This window comes from Chiloscyllium plagiosum, unplaced genomic scaffold, assembly GCF_037043375.1.
Source record: "Chiloscyllium plagiosum isolate Xiang-an unplaced genomic scaffold, Cpla_swu_hap1 HiC_scaffold_4, whole genome shotgun sequence".
Lineage (NCBI taxonomy): Eukaryota > Metazoa > Chordata > Chondrichthyes > Orectolobiformes > Hemiscylliidae > Chiloscyllium > Chiloscyllium plagiosum.
This window is the reverse complement of record NW_028270142.1, coordinates 109,591,882-109,619,415: the sequence shown is the minus strand read 5'-3', so window position 1 is coordinate 109,619,415 and position 27,534 is coordinate 109,591,882. Positions and strand designations below refer to the sequence as shown.

Sequence of the window (27,534 nt, the reverse complement as noted above, 5' to 3'; positions counted from 1 at the left end):
AGAGCATTCAGAGTATGAATACTGCAATGAGTAACTCCCCTCTTGATTCCCTAAAGCCTTTCCACTATCTACAAGGCAGAAGCAAGGACTATGTTGGAATGCTCTCCACTTGCCTAGATGTACAAGATGCACGGCAGAAATTCTTCAGAGATCCTGAGACAGAATGTTCTAAACCCATGACCATTGCTAGCTGGAAGAGTAACAGCAGCAGGTACAAGGAACACCCACGACTTCCAAGTTCCCCTCCTGCAGTGATGTAGAGTCAAAATCGTGGAATTCCTTCCCTAATGGCAGTATGGGTCTACCTACTGCAAATGGATTCCACTGGCTCAAGAAGTCAATTCAGCATCACCTTCTCAAGGGTAACTAGGGCCAGAAATAAATGCTAGTCCAGCCAACAATGCCCATGTGCATAAGAAATAGTAGCAAGCTGTCAAATTTGTTTTCTGACGCTCCTGGCTTGGGCATTTTAACAATGTTATATTAATACAAGTTGTTACGTATGACTCTAATTCTGATCTCAATCTTCCAATTGAGAATTTGCACCTGTTTCTGTGCTAAGGGTTTATGAACACAAAATATGTTGAGGCTAAATTCATGGATAATCTTTAAAGTCATGAGTGAGCGTGCTAGATTGGGATATAGACTAACAGTCCTTTCTAGAGGTACTGATAAAAGGTACTTGTACATAAATATTTTTCTCCCCTAGAAGTTGGAAGAACTGCAGAAGGTATGGCAAATCAGTGGTGACAAAATGTAATGAGCCCATTCACAATGCAGTAAAGTGCTAGAAAAACAAACTTGGAGCTTTGTGTCTGTGCCAGGAATGAAGTTGCTACATACAGCTTTATAGTATTTATTAACTAACGTGCACAGCAAGTAAAAGTAGCAATGTATTACAGTTCTGAGTTCAGTTGCAGCTGATTAGCCCCTCGGTCTTCCCTAATTATTCTTAGAATGTATCTCTTTTAATCCTCCAGCTGAAAGCATTATGTAATGTTCCCAGCCAGGCACAGTGCAGCTTAGATACAAAGTAGAACTCTTAGTACACTGCTTGATAAAATATTCCACGCCAGGTACAGCAAGGGTTAAACTACATTGTTCCAGCAATGTGTCCTATCATAGTTTGAGAAGAGTGTTCACTTTTCAGACCTGTTCCAATTTTTCTCTCACCCACTGTTCTTTGGTTCCTGAAAGAATTACTAGTTGGTTTGATATAGGATCAAAATTTGTACTCTCAGGAATGGATTGACAGTTCCAACTCTCAAAATCTCCAAATCCCTTACTGAAAATTGCCAAGATATTTGTTATGTAGACTGGATTTAAATACAGGAGTGAAAGGCCAGTATCTAATCAATTACAGATTTTGTAAATAACACCAGATTACAACATGGAAATATAGGAAATGTACACACCAAGGGGTGTGATATGATGAGAAAACAGGCAATATCTTCGCCAACTAAAACATTTTGACTAAAACATTGCAATTATGCCATGGCAAAGCTCATAGAGCAAATAAAGTTACTTGTTATGAAGGGCTTTTGCTTGAAACGTTGATTCTCCTGCTCCTCTGGTGCTAACTGACCTGCTGTGTTTTTCCAGCACTGCACTCTCGACTCTCATTTCCAGCATCTGCAGTCCTCACTTTCGCCTGTGATCAGTATGCACCTGATCACTTCATTACAAATCACACATGATGTTGCAATGACCATATTCTGCCAGAAGATGTCAGTTATTCACATTTCTTTGCTACTCTCAGATATTTATTGGTACAAATAAAGACAAAGAACAGCCAAATCACTTTTAAGTTTCTTGCCTCGTTGCATACTGTACTAACTCTGATATCTCATTTACATGATACATGAATGTATTACGCTGATTACCCCTTTTAAACCAAAAGCATTTTGTTTGCTTCAAGAACAAACCATACTTTCTTTCCTGTGCTTTGTTTTGATGCATTTTCGAATGGCTATGAGGTATGTGTAAAGCAGATTCCTTTATTCTTTAAAAATATGCATCTTATGCCATGCAATTTTTATTCTGTTCTTTAATTATGTTCAGGAGAATTTTCGAGCACAATATGGGCCAATGGGATAGGAGACATTGCTAGATTTGATTCTTAGGAATGAGGTGGGTCAAGTAGATCAAGTGTCAGTGGGGAGGTATTTAGGATGCTTCAGGTCCTTGTAAAGAGCAAAGAATGGTCCAGAGAATGAATAATTACCTGGGAATAGCCAACTTTGATGGGGTAAGAACAGAGCTGGGCAGACTAGCTGGAACTAAAGGTTGGCAGGGAAAACTGTAGCTGAACAAAGAAATGATGGGAGTTCAGGCATAATCGAGGCATATTCTTTCAAAAGGGGAAGGTAATCCAAACAAATCCAAAGTTATCTGGTTGAAAACAAAGGTAGAAATTTAAATTAAAAGATAGAAAATACAACTGAGAACCAAGCTGAATACAAAAGGTTCAGAAGGGAGGTGAAATAAAGAACCTAAGCAAAAATAGATTATGAAAAGAGACTGTCAGGAGACATAAAAGGGAATCTGAAAGTCTTCTATAGGCACATAAATAGAAAAAGGCTCTAAAAGATGGAGTAGGGCTGATTAGGGTCTAAAAAGGGGATGCACATATGAAAACAAAGGGTGGTAGGGCATAGCTGAGGTATTTGCATCCGTCTTTACTTAGGAAGCAGAAGCTACCCAAGCCATGGTGATCCAGGAGAATTCAGTCACTGGAAGTATTCAAAATTGATAAGAAAGGGATATTAGGTAGGTAGTACTTAAGGTTGACAAGGTATCTGGACTGGGTGAGATACACCCAAAGATGTGGAAGCATGTAAGACTGGAAATTGTGTCAGCAAGGTCTGTGGATGGTACAAAAATTGAAATTTTTGTAAACTGTGAAAAGAACAGTGTAGGACTTCAAAAGGACAGACATGTTGGTGGAGTTGCCAGATGAGTTTAATGCAAAGAAATGAGAACTGATATATTTTGGTAGAAAAAAAAGGTGACACTTTAAGATCAAGGGTACTATTGTAAAGTGTGTACAGGACCAGAGAGATGGAGCTATATTTGTACATAAGTCATTAGAAGTAACAGGACAAATTGAAAAAGTGGTTAATAGTGCATAACCTATTGTAGGATTTACTAATGGGGGCTTACAGTGTAGAAGAAAGGAGGGTTCTGCTGAACTTGTATGAGATATTAGTTACACACACTGTTCTGGGTTGCACAGTTCAGGTAGGATGCGAATACATTAGAGACAGTGAAGAAAAAATTTAAATGTATGGTTCCAGGAATGAGAAAATTCAGTTATGACAAGAGACAGGAGAAGTTAGAACTGAGATGGTAAGAAGGGAGGTTTGTTATAAATTTTCAATATCATAAGGGGTCTGGATGGGGTTGATAGAGAGAAACTGTTCCCACTTGTAAAAAGATTGATAATAAAGGGCTACACATTTAAAGTCATTAGCAAAAGAATCAAATGCGATGTGAGAAAAACTTCTTTCTTTCAATGAGTAGTTGGGTCTGGACCGTATTACCTGGAAGTGTGCTAGGGGGCGGGTTCAATTGAGGCTTCAAGAGGGTATTTGATCATTGCTTTTATTCAAATAATGTGCACTAATATGGGTAAAAGGCAGGAGAATAATACTAAGTAATAATGTTCATTCAGAGAGCCGGTACAGACACAATGGATTGAATGGCCTCCTTCTGCACCTTAACAATTCTGTGATACACCCAATAACTATACTTTATAATCTGAGCTCATAGGAACAGTGGACAATTCAAGATCTAAAATGAAACTTGGCTTAGCAGATTGTGTTATTATTGCAATTTGCTTACTGTGATGATCAGTCACTGAGCATACTCAGATGAGGCTGCCAATGTACTTTTAACAAAAGTACATTGTTAAAATTTCTTACAGACGGAAAAGAAAAAAAATCGACAATTTGAAAGTATGTTATCATAAACAACAAATAAAAGGATTTAGACCATTTCCCAGCAATATCCTTTAGATGGAATGCCAGTGAAGTATCACTCCTATCTTCAATTTTTAATTTCTTACTCAATTGCTGATGTTGCAAGCATTTCTTTTCAGCAACTTTCTGCATATTTACTAGATGTGATTCTCTTTGTAAATGTCTCTCCATGAGACACACAGGTACAGGATAACTCAGTGATTTTTTCCTCACAGAATTCTAAGAAAAGCTCACAGTTTTCCCAGCTGTGTCTCATAGACTGGTAAAAGTTCTCAAGACTTCAGCTGTGTTGGCCCAGAGACTGCATTGTGTGACTGCTATCTGGGTTGAGTAGTTCAGCTGTTTCTTTAGGGCAGCTGGATCTCTCCAACTCTTGGTTACTTTTAACGTTTTCAAGCTCCCTTTAGAAACACAGAAATTAGGAACTAGTTGGCCCTTTGAGCTTATGATCATGGCCGATCCTCCCCATCAATGGCATATTCCCCCCTTCTCCTTGTAGCCCTTAATGCCATTAAAATCTAAGAAATATCTGTCTCTTTTTTTGAATATACTCTGTGAATTGATCTCCAAAACCTTCTGTGGTAGAGAATTCTATAGATTTACTACCCTTTGAGTGAAGAATTCATTCCTCATGTCAGTCCTAAATGATTTACCTTGCATCCTGAGACTGTCCCCTGGTTCTAGACTCCCAAACAGGGAAAACATCCACCCTGTTTTTAGACTACCCAGCCCTCTTAGAAATGTACATGTTTCTCAACTTTCTAAACTCTACTGAATACAGGATCAGTCAAACCAATCTCTCTTTATAAAACAGTCCCCAGTGTCAGCGTTGTGACCCTCCACTGCACTTCACCTGTGGCAATATATCCTTTCTTAGGTAGGATGACCATAACTAACTGACCCGACGAAGACCACCAGGCCTCAGACACATCCTGAGGTGAAAACCAGACCCACAAAACCATCAGAAAGTAAAGAAAACTAGGTACTTACCCAATAGATCCAATACATCAGCAGACTCAACCCAAACTGAAAAGCCTCCGCCGTCTGAAGTCTTCCTCCAGGCTCCAGAACAGCCAAGCATATTTCAAAATGATGCTTTCCTCAGGGATGAGCTGAAACTTCCGAGACCCCCAAATTTCCAACCTCGCCAGCAGGGAGTGGAAGGAGGGTGATGACGGTGCATTGGGACCCCAAAGAGTATTACAAGGGGACATAAATTTAAGGTGACGGGTGGAAGATATAGGGGGGATGTCAGGGGTAGGTTCTTTACCCAGAGAGTGGTGGGGGCATGGAATGTGCTGCCTGTGGGAGTGGCAGAGTCAGAATCATTGGTGACCTTTAAGCGGCAATTGGATAGGTACATGGATGGGTGCTTAAGCTAGGACAAATGTTCGGCACAACATCGTGGGCCGAAGGGCCTGTTCTGTGCTGTATTGTTCTATGTTCTAAAGCTAGGAATTCTGATTAAAGTTTCTGTAATTAAACTGTTGTTTTTAGCTTCTAATAGTGTTTAATCTAGCCAATTTAGTAATGTCCTGTGTGCAGTTGATTGCGTCAATTTCCCTGTTTATTACATTTACCTATATTTCTTACATTATTATTACCTTTTGTATTTTAAATAAATTCAGAGATTCTTTTGCCCTGAAAACACCATCTACTACCCTTTTCACTTCACATTCCCGAAATGAGTCCAGGAGTTCGAGGTGTGAGACTTAAAAAGCAGAAATAACTGCAACCCAGAATCCTATACCGCCATTTGCTATAAACTGTGACATGAAAATCTGAACAATTAATTATGTATTAACCACACTGCAGCTTCAGCAAAGAACTGAATGAATGTGGAGCTAAGGGAATCAGAGATTAGAAGGACTTGGAAGTGACACCAAATTGAATCCTGTGGACTAGTGCGAGTGAACTGTTTCCCTGGACTATTTGCCTCCCTCCCTAACATCTATGTTTGTTTGTCTGCGACTTCCTGTATGGGTATCAAGGGATTTAGGAAGGAGATATATCTTAAGATAACAGAGTTATAAGTGAGGAACTAAAATTTGAATTTAGGCTGTTGTCAGAAGCAACAAGTATATGTAATTTTTTATTAACCACAAAATGGCTTTTCAATTTAAAATAACACAACAAAATGGCTGAAAGTAATGATTTGACTCTGTGAATTTGTGCTGCTGCTTTGCTGAGCTAAACTAAATAGAAGATGAGAGAATACAATGGATTTTTCATAATATGAATTATAAGACAGTGATTTGGTATTTGAACTACCTTGAACGAGTAAACATGGGGTGATTCTGTGTGTATAACAATCTGTTTCCCAGGAAATATCATTGGATTAGTCTGTTGTCAATAATGTCACCTTATTATATGTGATTGGTCTTTTCTTTTCTTGTAATTAAGGCTGTACTATTTCTTTAAAAATATATAAATACTGTGTAATTTTCAAATGTAATTGTGCCATTTCTCCACAGAACACAGAAGCTTTTAACATCCGTGTTGCTGGACAAATCTGTGCCAGGCTGCTTTAATTTATTAAACTGGGTAACTTTGCTTTAAAACAGACGGTACTCCTAGTGATTCTTTTGACCAATCTCGAACCAAGGGGGCCTCTCTGGAGGAGTCCAGATCTTCATAAGTTCATTCATATTTGTTTTCCTGTGGTTAGAGCTGATGCTTTGTAATAAATAAGCACAGGAACGTGGTCGGTATTTTCTGTTAACCTGAATCTGTCAGGCAGTAGACTGTTTTGTGATGACCCCGGAATAGTGAGTCTTGAGCATCCAAATGTGTCATGATACTGTTACAGTTTAGTGGTGAAATGTACCTCCAATGTTATTGCTTTGAAAGACATAACTTTTGCCTTTTGGGAACAAGACGGTTATTTGTTTGGCCATACTAAGGCTAAGTTCAATTAGCAAAATTGTTTTTTTGTGTGTCCAAGGATTGCCTCATTCTGTATTTTTACCTCTTGATGTTGGCCTTCATGTTATAATGCCCAAAATGTTCTTAGCTCTAAAGAAGAGTCCATTCTTTAATTAACCGAATGGTTTTGGAGCGCTATCAAATGTAGCCTTGTTGATGATTTACAAACCCTTCATATAGTGAGACTTCCATGCACACATAATGTAGATGAGGAGCAAAGATGATTCAACAGAAATATTTACAATAAAATATGGTGATAAGTTAGTTGAAGAGGAACAAATTCATCTAAAAGCAGTGTAGTTTGTAGTTAAAACACACAAGTATACATGCACACAAATGCACCAGTGATGCTAGGCTACCTTTAGAAATTCTGCTTTAGCTGAACATAGACAGAGGTTGAATTACCTGGATAAATCAGGTTTCAAGATGAAGCTTACATATTTTTGGCTATGTCTGAGTTGCATCAAGACTTTTAGAGAGTTTCTCGCTGTGGCGCCTCTTGCCAAAGCTCACATCACTAATTACCCATCATGCTCCAATGGCATTTTTCACATCTGATTTTCATCCCACCGTACCACATACTGCTCCTGGAGTAACTCACCACTCAGCAGATATCCACCAAAACAAAACAGCTTCCCTTCAGCCTGTTCCATCTTTGAAATTCAATAGTACACCTCCACAGCACTTTCAGTCCAGAGCTGCCCTGCATGGTTCCTAACATTTACCATCGACATGGCAGATCATAGAATCATAGAACCCCTACAGTGTGGAAGCAGGCCATTCAGCCCATTGAGTCCATACCGACCTCCAAAGAGCGTCCCACTCAGACCCACCCCCTACTGTATTCCTGTAACCCTGCATTTCCCACAGAATCACCTAGCCTGCACATCCCTGGATACTATGAAGCAATTCAGTACAACCAATCCACCTAACCTGCAAACCTTTGGACTGTGGGAGGAAATCAGAGCACTTGAAGGACACCCACACAGATATGGAAAGAATATGCAAACTCCACACAGACAGTTGCCCAAGGCTGGAATCGAACACAAGTCCCTGGTGCTAACCACTGAGCCACCATGCCACAGATAGTGGGGGAGATCTGCATCCACTTCATTAGCAGTGTCTTGGAGGTCCTGCTGAACAGGTGGTGCACATACGGAACTTTCTCCTCTCCCCGGACCAGCAGTGGAGACCACAACCAGACCATGTCAGTGTAGTCTGAAGGTGCCACCTAGATTAAAGTGGTCTCAGCTGAGTGGAAGAATGCCCACACTGTAGGAAGAAGGTCAATGACCTTCTCCATGCTGCCAATGTACGTGCCACCATCTTCTCTTTGATACCTCCCAATCTCTCTATTGCTGCTCCTGTAGCTTTTGCACCTATGCTCATGCTCTACCAGTTTCTCTATTGCCTGCAACACCTACCTCAGTCTTCCCAACACCAACAGCACTGCTCTCTGTGCTGCTTATCCACTCGCTCAGGACATCTCCTCACCTGCACCAAAAGTAATAGCTGTGCCACCCGCTGTCATCTTTCATATTATTTGTCTCTCTCAGGAGGTAAAGAGTCCAGGGTAGGATAGAAATAGTCAAGACAGCTGGTGGGTTGCCTGACAATTGGTTCCTGACCTCTTAGTTGGGGAAGATCCTAACTCAAATCATCCTGAGAAGGCCATGGACTGGTATCGGAGTCTGCCCTTGACTTCCCTCCTGAGTAAAGGTTATCTCCCTTAGTTTAACTGATTACTGCTGATAGCATAACAATATTCCTGATTTTGTATCTATGCTTCACAGCACAGCAGGACAGCCGGAGTAAGAGGCGGTATCTCTGGTTGAAGGGGCGAGGCGTAAAAAGGCAAGGCAACATGAGGCAGGGGAGCTGTGAGCATCCAGGTAGGCTTAGAGTGAGTGTGCTCTATGACAGTAAGTGAAGAGCCCACGGTGCAGCCTGGTACAGTCCAGGAGCTGGGTGTGTGTCCCCAATCATAGTGCCCTCGTTGTGGCACTATAATGACAGTTGCTGGTGCAGCATCAAGATGCAGAAGTGTGAGCCTGGCACATGTTAAATGCCAATGTCCATGGATGTGGGATGTGTGTTAGTTGATGCTTACGGACTGTGCCCAGGGATGTTGATACCCAGTTTCCAACACGGAGATTGTTCAGAGCAACTGTCTTGAGTTTTCCAGTTATCAAGTTTATTTGGTGAGTTTGGTAAGATGGGAGGCTGAATATTAGTAAGACTGGATGAGCTCTAAGCGAGGTGTTTTACAAACAATAATCATCATCAATTGGCAACCCACCGTTGGCTGGTGAAAAACTCAGCATGCCCCTTGTGAAGAAACAGAAAATTAGATTAGATTACTTACAGTGTGAAAACAGGCCCTTCGGCCCAACAAGTCCACACCGACCCGCCGAAGCGCACCCACCCAGACCCATTCCCCTACATTTACCCCTGCACCTAACACTACAGGCAATTTAGCGTGGCCAATTCACCTAACCTGCACATTTTTGGAGTGTGGGAGGAAACCGGAGCACCCGGAGGAAACCCACGCAGACACGGGGAGAATGTGCAAACTCCACACAGTCGGTCGCCTGAGGAGGGAATTGAACCCGGGTCTCTGGCGCTGTGAGGCAGCAGTGCTAACCACTGTGCCACTGTGCCGCCCACAAAATATGTTGTGAAAACCTCCCAATGTCAAAATGGGGCTCACCTCACTTCTTGTTTGATTCTGCTACACACCTCACCACAGCATACGTCACTCAGACCATATAAGATTCTACCTTTATCTTTTCTGCATTGGGCCTTAACCTGTTACACCACGGTTGCTTGTTGATACCAGTATTACTTGTGCAGGAAAGTGGAATGGAGGTAAACAGTGAGCCATGACTTTATTGAATGGTGGAGCAGTCCCATAGGGCCAAATGACCTACTTCTTCTCCTATTTCTTATTGGTTTTCTCATTTCAAATTGACTGTTATGTTTTCTGTGTATGATACATTATATTACATTACTGGCTGCAAACATCTTTAAGATACCAAAGGTGATGAAAACCACCATACTATTGGAAATTACAAAAGTTAGGTTCAATTCAAATCATTAACTCTACTTCTTTATTCCACAGATGCTGTCAGTTCTGTTAAGTTCAATCCAGCAATTTCTGGAAAAGTCAACTCTTTCGCTATTTTCTGGTCTGTATTGCCTTTAGAGTCATAGAGTCATAGAGATGTACAGCATGGAAACAGACCCTTCGGTCCAACCCGTCCATGCCGACCAGACATCCCAACCCAATCTAGTCCCACCTGCCAGCACCCGGCCCATATCCCTCCAAACCTTCCTATTCATATCCCATCCAAATGCCTCTTAAATGTTGCAATTGTACCAGACTCCACCACATCCTCTGGCAGCTCATTCCATACACATACCACCCTCTGCATGAAAAAGTTGCCCCTTAGGTCTCTTTTATATCATTCGCCTCACCCTAAACCTATGCCCTCTAGTTCTGGACTCTCCGACCCCAGGGAAAAGACTTTGTCTATTTATCCTATCCATGCCCCTCATAATTTTGTAAACCTCTATAAGGTCACCCCTCAGCTTCCGACGCTCCAGGGAAAACAGCCCCGGCCTGTTCAGTCTCGCCTTTGTTGAGCTACAGTAGTTTTCAGAGCTCCTTAGTCAGGCAGGATAAAATAATTGTCAAGTCTTGTCAGGGATAACTGTCCAGTGATTGATGTACATACGTGTATGTCCAGATGATTGATAGATTTATTTATTGTCACATATTTATTAAAGTGCTGTCACCACTATTCAGCGCCATCTTAAAAACATAGAAAGTAAACCAAAATGTAGAATATTAAGGTAAAATAAGACATAAAGTTAAAAAGTTCAATATTACAGTTCTTCTTGTTAAAATGTTTTGTCTTACACTCATCAGACAATTCACAAACATATCAATGCAAAGGGGAACAACGTGCTAACACTGTATGAGAAGAAAGTGCTGTTGAATATAAGAACATAAGAACTAGGAGCAGGAGTAGGCCATCTGGCCCTTCGAGTCTGCTCTGCCACTCAGTAAGATCATGGCTGATTTTTTTGTGGCTTCAGCTCCACTTACTGTACCTCTCACTGTACCCCTTAATTCCTTTATTGTTCAAAAAAAGCTATCTTAGCTTTAAAAATGTTTTCTGAAGTAGCATCAACTACTTCACTGAGCAGGTAATTCCATAGATTTACAAATCTCTGGGTGAAGAAGTTCTTTCTCAATTCAGTCCTAAATCTGCTCCCCCTAATTTTGAGGCTATGCCCTCTTGACCTAGCTTCACCTGTCAGTGGAAACATCCTCTCTACTTCTATCTTACCTATTCCCTTCATAATTCTATATGTTCCTATAAGATCTCCTCCCTCATTCTTCTAAATTCCAATGAATATAATCCCAGTCTACTCAGTTTCTCCTCATAAACCAACCCCCTCAACTCCGGAATCAGCCTAGTGAACCTCCTCTGCACCCTCTCTAGTGTCACTACATCATTTCTCAAGTAAGGAGACCAAAACTGCACACAGTACTCCAGGTGTGACCTCACCAGCACCTTGTACAGCTATAAGATTACCTCCCTGCTTTTAAGCTTAATCCCTTTAGCAATGAAGGACAAAATTTCATTTTCCTTCTGAATTACTTGTTGTAATTACATGAATTACAGATCAACCTTCTGTAATTCATGCACAAGGACATCCAGGTTCCTCTGCATAGCAGCAAGCTGCAACTTTTTACCATTCAAGTAATAATCCCTTTTACTCTTACTCCTACCAAAATGGATGACTTCACATTTATTAACATTGTATTCCATCTGCCAGACCTTTGCCACTCAATTAAAATATCTATGTTCTTCTGGTTAGCAAGTGGACACAATTGATACATAGCAGATCACATGGTGTGTGCAGTACCCTGACTGTGTTTTATACAGTCTTACAGTAACCCCTCTCCTGCTATAGTATATGCATCAACCATTAAAGGAAATAATATCGACCTGTCATGCTACCCTCAGGGACTACCACTTTCTGCCCACCCGACCAGTCCACTGATATCTTCAAGATTGATGTCTTCAGGGTCTTCCATTGTTTCTCAGTCGGCTTATCCTGAGCCAGGAGCTGTTAACTGAACTGTGATGAACTTTGTCTTAATTTTACATTTTTCTTATTATTATGTATGACTTCTGTCATTGATGTAGGTGCCATGTTGTGGTGACTTATAAAATTTTTCACTGTATTTTTCACTGTATTGTACACGTGACAATAAATTTCTATTCTATCTTCTTGCAGTTGACAGCTTTATTCCTCATTATTAGCCACACAGCAATTTTTATGTCATCTGCAAAATTCTTAATCCTCCCCCCATATTAAGAAAATATGTTTGATATCAATCACAAAACTGAGGTGAACCAGTACTAACCCCATGGGACCCTACTGCAAACAACTTTTCAGCCATATAAACACCCATCAACCATAAATAAAGGATAACTAGGGAGAAGATAGGACCCACTCAAGGATAAAAGAGGGAACTTGTGCTTGAAGGCAGAGGATGTGGATGAGATTCTAAATCAGTACTTTGCATTGGTATTCACCCAGGAAATGGATATGGAGAATAGTGAGATTTCTGTGGAGCATGCTAATAGTTAGGGCAATTTGAGGTCAAGAAAGAAGTGGTGTTGGATCTCTTGAAGACCATTAAGGTAGATGAGTCCCCAGTACCTGATGGTGTCTACCTCAGGCTATTGAGAGAGGTAAGAGAAGAGATTGCTGGGGTCTTGACTAAGATCTTTGTATCTTCACTAGCCACTGGAAAGGTCCCAGAGGCATGGTGAGTAGCTAATGTTGGTCCTCTGTTCAAGAATGGAAATAGGGATAATACAGGAAACATTGACTAGTGAGTCTCACATCGGTGGTTGGGAAGCTATTGGAGAGAATTCTTAGGGAAAGGATTTATGCACATTTGGAAAAATATGGCCTAATTAGGGATAGTCAGCATGGCTTTGTGCAGGCAGGTCATGTCTTACTAACTTGATTAAATGTTTCAAGGAGGTGACAAATGTTGGCAATAAGGGTAGAGCAGTGGATGCTGTTTACATGGATTTTGGTAACAATTTCAACAAGGCTCCTCATGGTAGGCTCATCCAGAAGATTAAGATGCATGGAATCCACAGTGACATGGCCACCTGGTTTCAGAATTGGCTTGCCCATAGAAGAGAGTCATGGTGGAATAGTGTTTTTCAGGCTAACACTAGTGGTGTTCTGCAATGGTCTGTACTGGGACCTCTGCCGTTTGTGATATATATAAATGACCTAGAGATGAAAATGTAGGTAGGGTGGTCTTAGTAAATTTGCAGATGATACAAAGATCAGTGGAGTTGTGGATAGTGTAGAAGGTTGTTAAAGGATACAGCAGGATATAGATCAGTTGCAGATATGGGCGGAGAAATGGCAGATGGAGTCTAATCCAGGTCAGTGTGAGGTGCTGCACTTTGGGCGGTCAAATGTTAAGGAAAAGTATACAGTTACTGGCAGCCCTCTGAACAATATTGATGTACGGAAGGATCTTGGGGTTCAAGTCCATAGTTCCCTGAAAGTGGCCACGCAAGCAGATTGAGAGGTAAAGAAGATGTATGGTATGCTTGCCTTTAGTGGCCAGGGAATGAGTGCAAGAGTCAGGATGTCATGTTGCAGCTTGAGCAGAGTTTGGTATGGCCATACTTAGAGAATTGCATTCAGTTCTGGTCGCCACATTACAAGAAAGATATCGAAAGGGTGCAGAAGAGATTTACCAGGATGCTGCTTAAATTAGAGGGTATAAGCTATAAGGAAAGACTAGAAAAATGCAAATTGTTTTCTCTTAAGCAGCGGAGGCTGAGGGGAGACTTGACAGAAGTTTATAAAATGATGAGATGCATCGGTAGGATTGACGGTCAGAATCTTTATCCCAGAGTTGAAATGTCTAATATGCATTTAAGGTGAGTGGGGGCAAGTTCAAAGGAGTTGTAAGGGACAGATTTATTACACAGACAGTGGTAGGAGTCTGGAATGTGCTGATGGTGGAGGCAGAAACAATAAGGGCATTTAAGGGACTTTTAGGTTAGCACATGAATATGCAAGGAATGGACCAAGGGCAGGCAGAAGGAATTGGTTTCATTTGGTGTAATGTTCTTCACAACATCAAGGATCAATTTCTTGTGCTGTACAGTTCAATTATCCATCTTCTAAATTCTTGCTTCAGGATCACAAGCAGAATGATTAATTTTCTATGGCACAACTATAACTGACTATTTCATCAATGGCCTCTCTTCATTAGGAGTAAGACTGCTCACTGCTGATTGCACGATATATCAACTCCATTCACAATTCCTTAGAAGTACAATGAGCTCACACAAATGGTTGAGTTCAGTGAATGCAACTTCAAATGCCAAATTCCATCAATTACATCAGCACCCTCAATCCATTCAATTCACACTCACTTACCAAAGCGTTCTATCAAATAGGACTGATAACTGACATTTATACATTTCACATGGACCCCTGCTGCAAGCCACACACTCATCTCACAACCCACATACACTTCCAGCTATTCTGCTGCAACAGCCATATCGATTGTATGACACTTACCGACAGAAATCTTACTGACACGTAGACACTGAATGTAGTTTTGGTCCCTGCAAGGCACTGGAAACACTCAAAACTGCCAGCACACAGAGCCCAAATTTGTACATTTAATGTCTAAGCAAGAGTGATTATGTCGAGATTGGAGCTATATTATGTACCACTTCTGTTCCCGGGCAGATGGTATGACATTCCTTTCCTCAGCTCTAAAGACCTAACTTGTTTACTTCTAATATCTCCCTATCTACCTCAGTGTCATATTTTGTTTTATAACATTCTTGTAAAACACCTTGGGACATTTTATGACACCAGATGCACTCTATAAATATAAATTGTCAATGTCCTTTCCTGCTCTGTTTCTGCACTAGATACTATTTCAAGTGTATTTTCAGTCACAAAACCAAATTGAACAAACTTTCATAGTTAACAGCTTTACAGTTTCTTTCCTTATTAGGCAATGTGTATGGTGTCACTTTCTGACTTGGCTGTTGATCAAGTCACTCAGTATCATGGAATAAGAGAAGATTCTTCACTCACAGCAGATGCAGGTAGTTTGGCCATCTGTATACCCATTCCACTTTCATTTCTAATAGTCAGTGATAACAGCACCTCCTTATCTAATATTGACCTCATGATGTGATTAACTTTTGAATGTAATGGTCTTTTTTCCCCATTAGCAGTTCTTCTAGGATGAAGCAGGGTCAATTTGGATATAAAGGAGATGGTTGCTTGACAGATTGTGAGAAGATACAAAATGTCACCAAAGGGATTGATTAGTAGTGATAGATGGAGTATAATGTGGGAAAATATGCACGAAAAACAAAAAAGCAGAATATTTCTTAAAAGGAGAGGGACTGCAGGGTCCTGCAGTATAGGGGAACCTGCATGTTCTTGTACTTGAATCACAAATGCATATGCAACAAATAATTAAGAAGTGAAAATGGTAAGTTAGCCTTTTCATAAGAGGATGGGGTATAAAGTTAGGGAAAACAACTGCACATGACATTGGTGAGACCACACCTATAGTGCAGTTTTGGCTACCTTAAGGAGTGTTCAGGACTGAAAAGCATTGTGGATTGAAAAGCACCTCACACTTACCTGGATTAAACTCCATCTGTCATTTCTCCATCCTGCAGCTCAGCAGCACCTCTCAAGGGCAACTGGAGATGGTTAATAAATGCTGTACTATCCAGCAATTTCCAAGTCCTGTGAATGATTTAACATATTACATATTGCACTTGAACTGGAAACAGGTTCACAAGGCTGATTCCTGGGGTATGGGGTTTGTCTCATAAGGAAAGCTTGAGCACCAATAGGCTTAAACTTAGTGGAATTTGGAAGAATGAGAGGTGATTGTATTGAAACGTATAAAATCTTGAATGGGCTTGAGAGGGTAGATAGGATTATCCCATTCATGGGAGAATCTAGAAATCAGAAGGCTGTAGTATGAGGGTCACTAAGTACAAATGGACAGTGTCAACTTTGGAATTCAGGGAGTAATGGAATTTTAACGGGTTTTGTATTGTTAGGAAAAATTAATCTCTCTCTAACATCGCAACAACTGTGTTCTTAGCATTAATATACTATTTACTGTTAAAATTAATTTCCTCTCAGTTGAAATCTAGGATAAACAAGTTTCATTCTCTAAGGGTTGCTGCAGTTAGTTAATTAGTTAGCCAGTCATAATTGTCTAGCCACAGATGCTGCTAGAAGAAAATATAGGTATACAGGGGTTATAAATGCAAAATAATAGAATCATTAACATAAGCTGCTATCTTAAAAAAGACAGCAGAAGTTATGACTTGAGCTATTTGAAACTTAACAGGATTAAAAAGCTCAGAGGAATTATAACTATAGCACCAACAAAAGTAAGAAATAATTTTAAAAAGTCTGGAGGAATCTATCGGTGTTAAATTCTTTTCTTCCAATCTATTCAGTTCTTTGGACAAGACAGACCTGTTGGCAGAATAAGGTCTAGAATATTCTATTTAAAATCAAAGGTCATTTGCAGTGAGGGTGGGGGAGTAACCACTGTTGTCATCAATCTCAATGCCTTTCAGAGGACAAATGCCAGGTGCCTCCTGGGGGAAGTCCAGAATTGGTCTGAGTTTATGAAACAAGCTATTTAAACAGCTTTCATCAGGCATGTCACAGATACTGAAGGAGGGAAGGAGAGAGAAGAAGCATCTTGTGCCAACATTTTGATGATTCCAGCTGTCTGTAAATGACTTTGATGTGACATCACGTTGAGCTGAAAGAGACTTAAAAATGTTTACGTCTTCAGCTTAATCCTGCTGCGAGGGCTGGCTGGTTCAACCTTTTGAAATGTGTTTTCATGCTGCAAGATTTCCTGGGACATGTATATTTGAACCCGATGTTCTGTGCAGTTTTGAACATGTTAGCCTTTGAGAAAACCTTCCATATATCAGAGTTCAGAGAGTGCAGGGACTTGGATTCAATGCTCTCAAGTTGTAAGGAGAGACCCACAGAATTGAACTGATTCTAGAGAATAGGTGGATGATGGAGACATGATCCCAGTTATTTTGGTATATGAGAAGAATGTAAATGCAAGTAAATGATTTAACTGGGTCTCTGAGCACAAAGCAAGAGGACAGATTCTAAAATTAACAAGCACTAAATATAGCATGAAGATTAGAAGGCCTTTTCTGTCTCCACAGACCAACAAATGGAACAGACTCTCAGATAAACTAGTCATTACCATGTCAGTTAACAATTTCAGTGAAAGATCTAGATTTGCATCTAATTAGTAATTGATGGCATAAGAAGAATACAAACAAAGATGCCTAAATATCGTGCAGAACATGTACTTTGGTGGCAAATGTTCTTTGAGCAGTTTCCTATGCAAAACCTTGAGAAGTTTCAATATGCTAGAGGTACTTCTTAATTGCAAATTTTTGTTGCTCTTCTTGTTACTGCTTGGAAGATAAAAATGTTGAGTCAAAAGCAAGAGTCGATCCAAGGTAAATCATACAGGCTGCAAAGTTAGATTGGCATCCTGAAGTTATGCTTGACTTGAATTATATTGCCACTCTTCACTGTCACTGGGACAAAATCCTGAATAGCTTTCCGAACAGCTCTGTGGTTGTGCACGTGTAGTGGTTCATAAGACAACACACTGCACCTTCTCAGAAGAATTAGGAAAATGCTGGTTTGGCAAGCAACTTTCACCTTTCAAGAATAAATTTTAAAATGATTCTCTGGAGTTTTGCAGAATCTTTCCTAATGAGCAACAATAGGTTGCCATAGCATCCAGAACATTGCAGGTAACCTGTGGAATAATTAATTTATCAATATTTCTGTAATTTAAGCTTCATTCTATGTTGCTTAAAATACTGCCTCTGTTTGTCAGCAAATTAGGAAATCTGTCTTTCTTTTCCATCATCTAAGTCATTTTTAAATGTGGTGAACAGCTGAAGCCTCAACTCTGTCAATGAAAGTACCTGCCTTATATGGCTCCTCTGCTCAGGATAGCTATGTATCTGGACTAGAAATCCAGAGCTATTGGCTAATACTTTAGGGATGCTGGTTCAAATCCCACCACAACAAATGGTGAAATTTGAATTGTTACTAAATTTGGAATCAGAAAAGCTAATCTAATTGTCACCATGCAGCTACTGTTAATTGTTGTAAAAATCCATCAGTTTAATCTAGGACATTTGGCTTGGTCTGACCTACGTGTGATGTCATAGAGATTTACAGCACAGGAAAAATGTCCTTCAGCCCATCATGTCGGTGATCGTCAAACCAAAGCATCTAGCTGTTTTAATTGCAATTTCCAGAACATGGCCCATAGCCTTGACATTGCACATAGAACAGTACAGCACAGTACAGGCCCTTCAGCCCATGATGTTGTGCTGAGCATTTACCTTAATCTAAGATCAACCTAACCTAGACACCCCTCAACCTATTGCCATCCATGTGCTTGTCCAGCAGTCACTTAAATGTCCCTAATGTCTCTGACTCTACTACCACTGCTAGCGGTGCATTCCATGCACCCACCACTCTCTGCGTAAAGAACTTACCTCTGACATCTCCCCTATATCTTCCTCCAATCACCTTAAAATTATGACCCTTGTGACAGTCATTTCTGAGGAGAAAGTGAGGACTGCAGATGCTGGAGATCAGAGCTGAAAATGTGTTGCTGGAAAAGTGCAGCAGGTCAGCTAGCATCTATGGAACATGAGAATCGATGTTTTGGGCATAAGCCCTTCCTGAAGAAGGGCTTATGCCTGAAACGTTGATTCTCCTGTTCCTTGGATGCTGCCTGACCTGCTGCGCTTTTCTAGCAACACATTTTCAGACAGTCATTTCTGCCCTGGGGAAAAGTCGCTGGCTATCTACTCTATCTATGCCTCTCATTACCTTGTACACCTCTATCAAGTCACCTCTCTTCCTTCTTCTCTCCACTGTGAAAAGGCCGAGCTCAGTCAATCTCTCTTAATAAGACAAGCCCTCCAATCCAGGCAGCATCCTGGTAAATCTCCTCTGCACCCTCTCTAAAGCATCTACATCCTTCCTATAATGAGCCAACCAGAACTGGACACAATATTCTAAGGGTGGTCTAACTAGGGTTTTACAGAACTATAGCAAAACCTCATGGCTCTTAAACTCAATCCCTCTGTTAATGAAAGCCAAAACACCATACGGCTTCCTAATAACCCTATCAGTTTGGGTTCTAAACTTTTCTTAAATGTTACGAGGGATTTTGCTTCTATCACCTTCAAGGCAGCAAGTTCTAGATTCCCCCCACCCTGTTTTTCCTCACATCTCCTCTAGACCCTCTGCGTCTTACTTTAAATTGATACCATCAGTCACTGATCCCTCCATCAAGATGAAAGGATTCTTCCTGTACACCCTATCTATGCCTGTCATAGATACACATCTCAGTCATGTCCTCTCTCAATTGGGAGATGGTTAGCTCAGTTGGTTGGATGGCTGGTTTACAATTCCCACACTGGCTGGGATTACCATGAAGGACTCTCCTTCACAACCTCTCCCCTTGCCTGAAACCTGGTGTCACTTGGGTTAAGCCACCACCAGTCTATTAGATAGCTTGCTTCTGTGGTGATTTTACTTAGGGGTGGCTCAGTGGTTAGCACTGCTGCCCCAGACCACCAGGCACCCAGGTTTGATTCCAGCCTCAGATGACTGTGTGAAGTTTGCACGTTCTCCCTGTGTCTTCATAGGTTCCTCAGGGTGCTCTGACTTCCTCCCATAGTCCAAAGATGTGCAGGTTAGGAGGATTAGCCATGGAAAATGCAGGGTAACAGGGGTAGGGTGGGGATTAGGATGTTCTTCGGAGGGTAGGTATGGGACTCAATGGTCCAAATGATCTGTTTCCACACTGTAGGGATTCTACAATAATTCTATGGTAATTACTCTTCTCAGTCTCCTCTCTTCTAAGGAAAATAACCCCAATCTGTCTTCATTACAGAAACTGTCTATCCCAGGCAACATCCCAGTAAATGTCCTTTACCCCCTTCAGTGCAGTTACATCCTTCCTAAAATATGAATTACAGAACTGCACACAACATTCTATCTCAGGCCTACACATTTTATACACTCCTAGAAGAACCTCCCTGCTCATAAACTTTATGCCTCAGTCAATAAAGGCAAATATTCCATATGCCTTCTTAACCACTTTGTCCACCTGTCATGAAACTTTAAGAGATGAGTGTACATGCACACCAAGGTCCATCCGATCCTCAGTGTTTTCTAGGGTCCTATTGTTCACCATATATTCCTTTGCCTGCCCAAAACATCACCTCACATTTATCTGGATCAAATTCCATTTGCCACTGATCAGCCCTCACACTGCTGATGAATCAGTGCTCCTCCGAATTGAACATTCTTGTAGGAAGCACTGAGGGGGTGGGAAGAGCATAGAATATACTCAAGGTGGAGGACTTTAATGTGCATCACCAAGAGTGGCTTAAAAGCACCCCTACTAACTGAGTTGTTCTAAAAGATGCAGCTATGAGACTGGGCAGTAGATGCTGAGGGAACCAAAAAGAAATAAAATCTACTTGACCTCATCCTCATCATCTACCTACTGCAGATAAGGCTGTCCATGACAGTATTAGTAGATGTAACCACTGCACAGTCCTTGTGGAAGCTCTCTCCTCATATTGCTCTATTGCAAAATGGAGCTTTACCACTGCACTCAATATTATAATTTCAAATAGATCTTAAGCTGGGCATTTATTAGGTGCTGTGTGCTATCAGCAATAGCAGCACTGTATTCAAGCACAATCTATAATCTCATGGCCCACCATATCCCCTACTCTACAATTACCATCATGCCAGAGAACCATCAATCTTCATTCAATGAAGTGTGCAGGAGGGCATGCCAAAAGAAGCACCAACTATACTAAAAAATGAGATGCCAATCTGGTGAAGCCACAATACAGGATGACAAGCGTGCCAAACAGTGTAAACAACATGCAATCTACAGATTAAATAATCTCACAGTCAATGGATCAGATCTATCATCTGCAGTCCTACCACATCCACTCCTAGATGGTGATAGAGAATTAACAACTAACCAGAGGTGGCCTCTATAAATGTCCCCGTCCTCCATGATGGGGGAGCTCAGCACGTCAGTGCAAAAGACAAAGTTAAAGCATTTTGCATCCATCTTCTGCCAGAAATGATGACCGGATGGTCCATCTCAGCCTCATCCTGAGGTCCCCAACATCACACAAGCCAGTCTTATCCCAGTTCAATTCACTCCACCTGGTATCAAGAAACAGCAAATTTAAACATTTGTGATAGACTTGCTTTTCAATCTTCCCGATTAGGGCTGTGACATGCTGAGAGATTAACTGGACTGTAACTCCTTAGTTTCCTAACCCTTGTGTTCCTTAAAGAGTAGAGTGATACTCACAACTATCCAATCTATACCAATGGTTCTCAAATCAAGAGAACTTTGGAAGATTTTAGATACACTGTCTATAATGTTCTTACCTACTTACTTTAAATCCTTGTCACAGTTTGGTACCATCTGTTTTTTCAGTACATTTACATCATTTATGTCAATTTTGGTGTGTGCCTATCTCTCATTCAATATTAGTTCTCATCTGTTGAATGGCATGCACACCTGTTTCCAAAACCAGGAACACAAATGCAATGTCTAAAATTATACAGCATGTATAAAATTATATAGCATCTACATGGTTTGATGAAGCAGCTGAAAATGGTTGGAAAATGGTAGAACAGTACCCTGATGAACTCCTGCAGAAATGTCTTGGACCTGAGATGACTGACTTCCAACAACATAACCATCTTTCCACGTTCCAGGTATGACTCCAACCAGTGGAGCATTTCCCCTGATTCCCATTGACTCTAGTTTTGTTAGAGCTTCTTCATGTCACACTCAGTCAAAAGTTGACATGATGTCAAGAGCATCATTCTAACCTTACCTCTTGAGTCCGGCTATTTTCCCTATGTTTGGACCAAGACTGCAATGAGGTCAGAAGCTGAGTGGCTAGTTTTCCTTTGGAAATGCTTCTTGATATTACTATCAACAATCCCTTTGTTGGTGGTCAATGATTAGCTAATGGGGCAGAAATTGGTTGAATTGAATTTGATGACTGGATGACCAGATGATCTTTTATTATAATGTCGATTGAGGGAAAAGTTTTGGCAAGGGCACCAAGGGTCAGTCCCCATCTCTTTTTCAAAATTATGACATAGAATTGTTCACATCCACCACAAAAGACAAACTGTGCTTTGGCTTAACATCTCATCTGAAAGGTAACACCTCCAACAATGCAGCACACACTCAATATCGTTTTTGAGTGCCAGCCTTGAACTTAGTGCTCAAACCTTGTGAATCATGGGCAAGAGAGCTGACAGATGAACTAGATAGACCTTGATCAATTTTCACCTTGGAATTCCTTTCTTCCTATTGGAGTATCGTTAAGTAGGACAATGCAGGAGGAGGCTCTCCAGCTTAGTCAGTCTGTGCTGGTTATTGTGAACAGCGATCCTGCCAATCCCATTCTCATTCTTTCTCCATTTGCTGTAATTTTTTTCTCTTCGAAGGAAACTCCTGAATCTATATCTATAATCAATGGTGTTTGAAATCCTAGCCACTCATTGTGTAAACAATTTTTTCTTCATGTTGCTTCTGGTTGTTTTGTAAATCCCTTAGGTTTGCACTCTCTTGTCCTTCAGCCAGTGAAAACATTTTCAATTATTTCCCCTGTTCAAGGCCATGATTCACAAGGTTTGAGCACTGAGTTCAAGGCTGGCACTCAAAAATGATATTGAGTGTGTGCTGCATTGTTGGAGGTGTTACCTTTCAGATGAGATGTTAAGCCAAAACACAGTTTGTCTTTTGTGGTGGATGTGAACAATTCTATGTCATAATTTTGAAAAAGAGATGGGGACTGACCCTTGGTGCCCTTGCCAAAACTTTTCCCTCAATCGACATCATAATAAAAGATCATCTGGTCATCCAGTCATCCATCCAGTCTCCTCTCAACTTTGTCTGTTCTGAAGAGAACACCTGCAGTTTCTTTGCACATGTAACTTTGCTGTGATATAACAGCTGCTTTCTAAGCAAACCTTGATGCAGCTGGTATCAGTCTGCCCTTGGTGAAAGGGAAGGAGCATATAGACAAAATTGTGAGGCAATCTGATTCATGCTGTGGAACAAGTAGATTTAGGGCAATGTGAGTCAACTGCTATAAAAGTAAAAGATGGGCACAGTCTAAGGGAGCAGCTGATACTAATGAACCCTAGAAGGGTATCAACAGCAGAAGTAAATTCAGAATCATCTTACACAACATGCAGTGAATTCTGTAACATAACTAAAGGCAGTGGTAATTTATGGACAACAAGATCCCATAAATTGCACTAAATTGATTTTTTTTTAAATTAATTCAAGGGATTTGGGTGATGCTGGCTGGGTGGTATTTTATTGTTCATCTCTACTTGCCTTTGAGGAGGTGATAGTGAGCTTCTTTCTTGAAGTATTGCAGACCAATAGGTGTAAGAATGACCACAGTGCTCTTATAGAGGGAGTTGCATGGTTTTGACCCAGCGATACCGAAGGAAAGGTGATACATTTTCAAGTCTGGATAGTGGTCTACTTGGAGAGGAACTTGCAGGTGGTAATGTTCCCATGACTCTGCTGCATGTCCTTCCAGGTGGTGAACTAAATGTTTGTGGATGTGTTGCTAATCGAGTGGGCTGCTTTGTCCTGGATGATGTGCAGCTTCTTCGTGTTGCTGGAGGCTGCACCATCCAGGCAAGTAACGAGTATTCCAAAGCACTCCTGACTTGTGCCTTGCAGATGGTGGGCAAGCTTTGGAGTGAGTATGTTGCTGCAGGATTCCTACCCTCTGATCTGCTTTTGTAGCTACTCTTTATACGGCTAGTCCAGTTCATTTTATAGTCAATGGTAACCCCAGGATATTGATAATGGAGGAGTCAATGATGGTAATGTAATTGAATGTCAAAAGTTAGTTTCTGTCATGTTGCAGATAATCATTGCCTGGCACTTGTATGACTCAAATGATTCTAAGCCTGGAAATCATCCATTTGGATATGGATTGCTTCAGTACTTGATACATGCAATCATTAGTAGACATTCCATTTCTGACCTTATGGTGGAGAGAAGGTCATTGCTGAAGCAGCTGAAGATGGTTGGGCCTAGGACACTACTTTGAGGAATTCCTGCAGCGATGTCCTGGAGTTATGATGACTCACTTCCAACCACCACAACCATCTTCCTATGTACCAAGTATGACTGAAAACAATTAAGAGCTTTCCCCCTCATTCCCTTTGATTCCAGTTTTGCTGGAGGACCTTGATGCCACATTCGGTCAAATGTGGCCTTAATGTCAAGACCAGTCCCTCTCACCTCACCTCTGGAATTTAGCATTTTTGTCAATGTTTGAACCAAGGTTCTAATGAGGTCAGGAGCTGAGTGGCACTGGTAGAACTCAAACTGAGCATCGATTAGTAAGTTATTGCTCAATAAGTCTTACTCGATAGCAGTATTGATGACATATTCCATCACTTTACTGATGATCGAGAGTATATTGATAGGGTGATAATTGGTTGGGGCAATTGGCAACTCCTACAGAGATGTCCTGGAGCTGCGATGAATGACCTTGAACAACCATAACCATCTTTCTCTGTGCCAGATCTGACCCCAACCAGCATAGAGTTTGTCCCCTGATTCAGATTGATTCAAATTTTGCTTGGGCTCCTTGATGCTGCAGTCAGTCAAGAGTGGCCTTGATGCCATGATAAATTCCCCTCTGGAGATCAGCTCTTTTGTCTATGAAGTGAACCCAGGTAAGTATGCGAGAGGTAGTACCACTGTGATATCAGTAATGGTGCATTGGTAGCTGCTATCAAATGTGGTTCCCTTGTTCAAGAAGGGGAGTAGGGATAACCCTAGTAACTATAGGCCGGTGAGTCTCACTTCTGTTGTGGGCAAAATCTTAGAGAGAATTGTAAGGGATAGGATTTATGAACATCTGGATAGGAATAATGTGATCAAGGATAGTCAGCATGGTTTTGTGAAGGGCAGGTCGTGCCTCACAAACCTTATTGAATTCTTTGAGAAGGTGACTAAGGAGGTGGACGAGGGGAAAGCGGTAGATGTGGTGTATATGGATTTTAGTAAGGCATTTGATAAGGTTCCCCATGGTAGACTACTGCAAAAAATACGGAGGTATGGCATTGAGGGTGAGTTGGAGGTTTGGATTAGGAGTTGGCTGGCTGGAAGAAGACAGAGGGTAGTAGTTGATGGCAAAGGTTCATCTTGGAGTGCCGTCACTAGCGGTATTCCGCAAGGATCTGTTTTGGGACCATTGCTGTTTGTCATTTTTATAAATGACCTGGAGGAGGGGTTAGAAGGTTGGGTGAGCAAGTTTGCGGATGATACGAAAGTCAGAGGAGTTGTAGACAGTGAGGAAGGATATGGCAGGTTACAGCGGGATATAGATAAGCTGCAGAACTGGGCAGAAAGGTGGCAAATGGAGTTCAATGTAGCTAAGTGTGAGGTGATTCACTTTGGTAAGAGTAATAAAAAGATGGGGTACTGGGCTAATGGTCGGATACTTGGTAGTGTGGATGAGCAGAGGGATCTTGGTGTACATGTACACAGATCTTTGAAAGTTGCCACCCAGGTAAATAGTGCGGTGAAGAAGGCATATGGCGTACTGGCTTTTATTGGTAGAGGAATTGAGTTCCGGAGTACTGAGGTCATGTTGCAGTTGTATAAGACTCTGGTGCGGCCGCATCTGGAGTATTGTGTGCAGTTTTGGTCACCATATTATAGGAAGGATGTGGAGGCACTGGAACGGGTGCAGAGGAGGTTTACCAGGATGTTGCCTGGTATGGTAGAAAGATCGTATGAGGAAAGGCTGAGGCACTTGGGGTTGTTTTCATTGGAGAAAAGAAGGTTTAGGGGTGACTTGATAGAGGTGTACAAGATGATTAGGGGTTTAGATAGGGTCGACAGTGAGAATCTTTTTCCACGTATGGAGTCAGCTATTACAAGGGGGCATAGCTTTAAATTAAGGGGGGGTAGGTATAGGACAGATGTTAGGGGTAGGTTCTTTACTCAGCGAGTCATGAGTTCATGGAATGCCCTGCCAGTAGCAGTGGTGGACTCTCCCTCATTATGGGCATTTAAGCGGGCATTGGAAAGGCATATGGAGGATAGTGGGCTAGTGTAGGTTAGGTGGGCTTGGATCGGTGCAACATCGAGGGCCGAAGGGCCTGTACTGCGCTGTATTCTTCTATATGTTCTACGTTCTATGAAGTGACAGATATTGATAGCACATAAAGCATTTGATGGAAAATCTTGGTTTGGAACTGCCTGCATGACAGTCTTGTGCAGTGGCAACCTTACTACGCTGATTCACACTCAGAATAATATGAAGCATTGAGTAGACACTGGCAGATACCCTGGAAGAGACCATGATCATTTATCCTCTTGTACCTGGAATAATGTTCTCTTGAATCATCCACCCCTGCTGTCCAGGCTGCACTTCTCAGGCTTCATGTAGCCATCCACATAGAAGAGAGTTTCCCTTCTCCTGGATAGCCTTCAGGAGGCATTGTTAAAATGTTGTTGTTTTTTGACTGGTCTCTAACATCTCCGGTTTGGGGTGGTGGTGATGAACAGAGGTTGAGTGATGCTCCTGCAATGCAGAAAGTGAGGTGCTACAAGGTGCCTTCTAAATATAGTACCTGGATGTTGGAGACTAGAAAGTCCCTGCCCAAAACACTTGGCCATTTACCATGTACAAATATAAAGAGCTGAGAACATAAAATGTGCAGAAAAACCCGTCTTGTCCCTGTGTGGAATTCCCTCCCATTTTTACACCCACCTCAACACAATCTCAAAGAAAAGTTCCATTGTCAGTGTCCCCAAAGGATGGCAATTTGAGAGCTCAAACTCCCTAAGTATCAGAATTGCTAACCTAGATTATGTAATTAATTCCTGGAATCAGATTTAACCCCACAACCTCTTATGCAGAGAGGTGAATATTATAACCAAGCTAATCCTCATTGTTTAGTCTTACCTGAAATGTATGACCAGAAAATACCAGAAAAGGACTGTTTGAACTGTGGAATTGTACCCTACTGTCTATCAGAAGAGGAGGGAACAAAAAGATTTTTTAAAAAACAAATGTTATTTTGTCACGGTTGCTGTTTGTTAAATCTAGTGGATCGGAAGAGGCTGTTGTAACAATCTGGATTGTGACTTTGTCATCTCTGCGATTTGCCGACTCAAAGTCTTTTCTGTCCTGAGACTGATCAGTAACAATGCGAAGTCTAGCTGCTTTTTATAGCAACAGATGCTTTTTCCATTTATAGTGAAGGCTTCATTGTCAGGCCTGGAATGTATGGAGAAATGATACCGTGGCATGCCTGAGACAGCTGACCAGAGATAAAAGATCTCTGTTCCAGGCATCGTGTGCCCATTCTCTACTCA

General features: G+C 41.3%; 1 protein-coding gene across 2 annotated transcripts in view; it reads left to right on the top strand.

Moving 5' to 3' along the window:
* Positions 1-12,209, top strand: part of klhl18 (kelch-like family member 18) — a 41,221-nt gene extending 29,012 nt beyond the window's left edge. The window contains exons 10-11 of one of the 2 annotated variants that reach the window (XM_087986583.1): positions 6,455-6,524; positions 10,027-12,209. In XM_087986583.1, coding sequence (XP_087842709.1) covers positions 6,455-6,511 — 57 coding nt within the window. In that variant the 3' untranslated portion in view covers positions 6,512-6,524; positions 10,027-12,209. The remainder of the gene's footprint in view (positions 1-6,454; positions 6,525-10,026) is intronic. The other variant, XM_087986582.1, reaches the window with a different exon arrangement.
* The last annotated feature ends 15,325 nt before the right edge of the window (positions 12,210-27,534 follow it).